The sequence below is a fragment of the Tupaia chinensis genome, unplaced genomic scaffold, assembly GCF_000334495.1.
Source record: "Tupaia chinensis unplaced genomic scaffold, TupChi_1.0 Scaffold143970_1, whole genome shotgun sequence".
NCBI classification, from domain to species: domain Eukaryota; kingdom Metazoa; phylum Chordata; class Mammalia; order Scandentia; family Tupaiidae; genus Tupaia; species Tupaia belangeri.
The window spans coordinates 627,475-632,046 of NW_006203821.1; the positions used below are offsets into that span (position 1 = coordinate 627,475).

The 4,572-nt window shown below is 46.2% G+C and overlaps 1 protein-coding gene across 2 annotated transcripts in view; it reads left to right on the forward strand.

Annotated features, from left to right (window-relative positions):
- Positions 1 to 4,182, forward strand: part of CDK2 (cyclin dependent kinase 2) — a 5,909-nt gene extending 1,727 nt beyond the window's left edge. The window contains exons 4-8 of one of the 2 annotated variants that reach the window (XM_006165581.3): positions 438 to 608; positions 1,234 to 1,335; positions 1,991 to 2,134; positions 2,436 to 2,639; positions 2,919 to 4,182. In XM_006165581.3, the coding sequence (XP_006165643.1) occupies positions 438 to 608; positions 1,234 to 1,335; positions 1,991 to 2,134; positions 2,436 to 2,639; positions 2,919 to 3,023 (726 nt within the window). In that variant the 3' untranslated portion in view covers positions 3,024 to 4,182. The remainder of the gene's footprint in view (positions 1 to 437; positions 609 to 1,233; positions 1,336 to 1,990; positions 2,135 to 2,435; positions 2,640 to 2,918) is intronic. The other variant, XM_006165582.3, reaches the window with a different exon arrangement.
- Positions 4,183 to 4,572: the final 390 nt, after the last annotated feature.

Genomic DNA, 4,572 nt, shown 5'->3' on the forward strand with positions numbered 1-4,572 from the left:
TGCTCATTATACTCATTAACCCAAGGGTTGGGCTGAAGAATCAAAGTTGAAACTCTAATGAGTCAACCAAGTAGTTTAGGTAGGAGGTCAGATGAAACTCAGATAAATGGGATTTGATGGTATTTTGTAGATGTCTTCAAAAAATTCCTCCCGCCTCTTAGGTCTGTTTTAGGGCTTGCTGAGCTACTCTCAGAGCTACTTTCAGTTCACCAGTAAAGGTTTATTAAATGCACATTGCTAAGCACAGTCAACGGAGAAAGACACGAAACTAAGTAAGACTTGGTCTTTATCCTCATTGGGACAATCCATTGGGAGAAATAGCTTGTAAATATGTAATCCAACTTAGTAAAGGCTTTAGGAGAGCTCTTGGGGCAAAGAGCAAACCCTACATGCTGACCGTGATGGAGAAACGCAGTCCTCTCTCTCTCCCTTGCCAGAGCTATCTGTTCCAGCTTCTTCAGGGCCTAGCTTTCTGCCATTCTCATCGGGTCCTGCACCGGGATCTTAAGCCCCAGAATCTGCTTATCAACACAGAGGGGGCCATCAAGCTAGCAGATTTTGGACTAGCCAGAGCCTTTGGAGTCCCTGTTCGTACTTACACCCATGAGGTGAGTCCCTTCATGCTTCTCTTCTCTGAGCTTCCTGGGAGACGTTAACAAGGACACTGACAAAGTTACTGAAGATATCTGGCCAACAGTTTCTTTCTTAGTAGATGGAACTCTCTGACACCCTAAGGAGCCTTCAGGTAGAAAATAATGAAAATTACTACTGGGCTGGCTCTATGGCACAGCAGTAAAGTGCTGCTCGAGAGAAGCCAGATCCCACATGGCAGCTGTGATTCAAGTCTCCAGCTCGGTCAGCCTGAAACAGGCTGGGCACATGTGTGAGCCTGCGATCTGACAGACGGGAGGACTGGAAGAAGGGATCATAGCATGACCAGAACCTTTGGAGGGTGCCCATCTCTCTCCCTCTCTCTCTCTTAGTGTGTGTGCTCTATCATGAATAAGGGGGAAAATTATAAATAACTGTCTCAAGTTTTCCAGTAAGGTCCAAAATTGTAGGCTTGGAAAACATGAACTGCAGAGTTATAAACTAGGCTAACTCAGGGCTAAGAAGTGTGTAGTCATTTCTCTTAGGAGAAAATGGGGTTGGGGGGAAGGCACAGAGTAGTATTGACAGCTGAGATGTGGAAATCCTCACAAACTCCTTTCAATTCCTACTCTTACCTCCTAGGTGGTGACCCTGTGGTACCGAGCACCTGAAATTCTTTTGGGATGCAAATACTACTCCACAGCTGTGGACATCTGGAGCCTGGGTTGCATCTTTGCTGAGATGGTATGGGGGCTTGTCCAAGTTCCATCTAGCCCATTCCTTCCTACATCCCAAAACAACGGAACTATTTCTTGGCCTGGACCTATGGCCCTTCTATCACAGGGTTCCAGAGTAGCCTTAAGGGAGATGGTAGGGATGAAATAGAACTGATATCAACCACGATGTTAGGATATCCTTGCACAGCCTAAGCACCCAGTATGTATGTCTTATCCCTGAAATGAGCTAAGTCATGTCTGCAGCTCTCTTGGCTTTAGTCTGGTAGAATGAGTCCTTCTTCATTTGGCCTGTAGACCTTTTTGTAGGGTGCCAGTAATGTAGTGAAGCCACTTTTACCCACACCTTAATTTAAGTTGTAGACTTGCGTCATGTCCCCCCTCAACCTCAGATTGAAGAGTCCTTGAGGCCTAACCTTATGTGGAGGCTCCTATACCCTTTAATACAACAGTAGAGTAGGCTGTATCTTCAAGACAAATCAGCAGTGTGTCTTATGGTCCTTTATCTAGATTGTAACTGGGGGCTTAGAGACCATTATCCTATATATATACTATATATATATATATATATATACACATATATATATAATGTGCATATATCCCCAGTGCATTACCTTACAATTGCCCATATTCCTCTCTCAATTCATCAAAAAATATTTGTTAAGCACCTAGTGTGTGCCCAGCACCATGCTAGGTGCTGTGGGGAACACAGAAGAAATGGAAGACACAGTCTCTGCCCGCTGTGCTCCTATCTAGAAGTGGCTGCATCACAAGGAGGGGGGATGACCGCAGTGTCTACCCCAAACCCCGTGAGTGGCTTGGGATCCCTTTGCTACATGTCAGTGGCACCCCAGACATTATTCACCCCCTCCCAGCCCCACCCAGCCTTGGGGTGCTACAAAGCCATGTTGGGGGAAGGAAGGAGGGGGTGAGGAGACAGATAAAGGGACTTCATTGTCTCAGGCTCTGTGTGACTACCCCATGAAAGACCCTGGGAGGGAGTCATGGGACCCTGCTGACCTTCCATTGCCTGTGGGAACCTCCACTGTTGAGGGGATAGTTTTGACTGACGTCAATGTGGGGCTTGGCCTTTCCTCTCCCCATTTTCAGGTGACCCGCAGGGCCCTGTTTCCTGGAGATTCTGAGATTGATCAACTCTTCCGGATCTTTCGGACTTTGGGAACCCCAGATGAGGTGGTTTGGCCAGGAGTTACTTCTATGCCTGATTATAAGCCAAGTTTCCCCAAGTGGGCCCGGCAAGATTTTAGCAAAGTCGTGCCTCCCCTGGATGAAGATGGACGGAGCTTATTATCGGTGAGAGTGGGGAGTGGGCACCAGTTTCCCCTCATTGATTTCCCTAAGGCAGGGCTTTACCAGGGTGAAGGAAGGATGAGACTCTGAACTCTGGGTCTCAGTATCTCCTTAAACACTGTTTCTCTCTTCCTGTTGGCATGTTGGTTCAGATATGGGCCGAGGGAATTAAGAACCCTACCTTGTGTAAAAGGAGTTCTGGTTTCCTGATTTCCGGGAACATGTGCTGCCCTGTTAGTCCACTGTCACATCTCTGAAGTCACCATACATCTCTCCCTCCAGCAAATGTTACACTACGACCCCAACAAGCGGATTTCTGCAAAGGCAGCTTTGGCTCACCCTTTCTTCCAGGATGTGACCAAGCCAGTACCTCATCTGCGACTCTGATGTCCTTCCCCAAGCCCCCACCCCCAGTCTCACCCTCTTCTCCAGTGCCAGCTTGACCTGGCTTGTCTCTGGGCTACCTGGACTCAGGTGGGCCTTCTGGTCTTGTCTGGCTGCCTTAACACTTGCCTGCTCTGTTGGCAAACCAACTCTGGGGATATAGAACGGAGGGGAGCAACAGGTGAATATGAAAGGACGTTTCAGTATTAGATGCACTTAAGTCAGCCTCCACTACCCTCTCTCTGTCCTCTTAGTCATTGCTGAGGAGGATTGATATTAAAACAAACAAAAAAATCTTGACTGTTCTCCCCCCAGGTGGGATTTACCATCTCTGAATGCCCCATAATTATTATTGTGTTTGGGAGGATGGGGACATCAAGCCTCCTGCTGCTACTGTTTTCCTAAAGTCCCATGGATAGCAGGGAGCTAAATCAGAACTTTTGAGAACCAGGGGAAACAAAACCAAAGGGAGGTGTCTGCTTTAGAGGATTAGGTTAAAATAGATCCAGTCAGTTTATGTGACTTTTAGTGTTTCACCTCACTGTGAACAGACTGTGAGACTGAAGACTCAGCCCAGTGGGGCTACAGAAGAAAACGAGGGCCCCCCATTCACTTGCCTGTCCCTTCTATGGGCAAGAGGAATCTGGGAGGTTCTGGGACAGGGATTATACTTCATTCCAATCTATTGCTTCACCGTGGCCTTACGTGGCATGTTTGAGTGATAAAGTTTGAGGTTTTCTCTTCCTTTTAGAATTCTTAGCTCTACAGTTGTCAGGGATCCCTGTTCCCATTCCTGTGAAGTCTGCCCCCCCTCCCCCACCTATAGGAGTGGAAGTTAAGATTTAGACATCATTCTGAGAATGCAGACACATTTTCAGGGCTGTGACTGGGTGAGGGGGTTGGGAAAACATTTTTCTTTAAAAGAAGGATGAACAATTATATTTATATTTCAGGTTATAGTAGGTTTTTTTTTTTTTGTCAGAGAGGGTGGATTTGTTGCCATGTGCACCTTGGGATTTTGTAATGCGAATGTTTTAAAAGTTTTTTTTTCCTTTTTATGATTTAGTCTTCCTTCTTTTACCCCTTGTCCTTGAGTGTTCTTCCTATTAACATTATTTGTAACTTAGTTTGTACTTCATTAAAAAAAAAAAAGATGTTCCCAGTTTTATAGTTCAACTCTTTCCTTCTTTGTTTGTTTAATTTTTGCTATGGGATGCATGCACTCACCAGCGACAGAGAGGGAGTGAATGAGAAATCACCCTCCTCCCAGGGAAGATGGCCACACAGTTCCTTCTCTGATTTTCCTCTTGGGATTTTGGACATGTACACACACACACCCAGCATATTTTCCCAGACACCAGATCTTGGAGTCAAACTGCACAGTCTGGCTTTGCAGAATCCAGCTGCCTTAACCACTGCACCATCCACTGGGCCACATTTCTTTCCTTCTTTCACTTATTTATTTACTGAAAGAATGATGTGAGGGACCGGCAGGTGGCACAGTTGTTAAAGGTGCTGGATTCCCACATGGCTGACTATGGTTCAAGTCCCA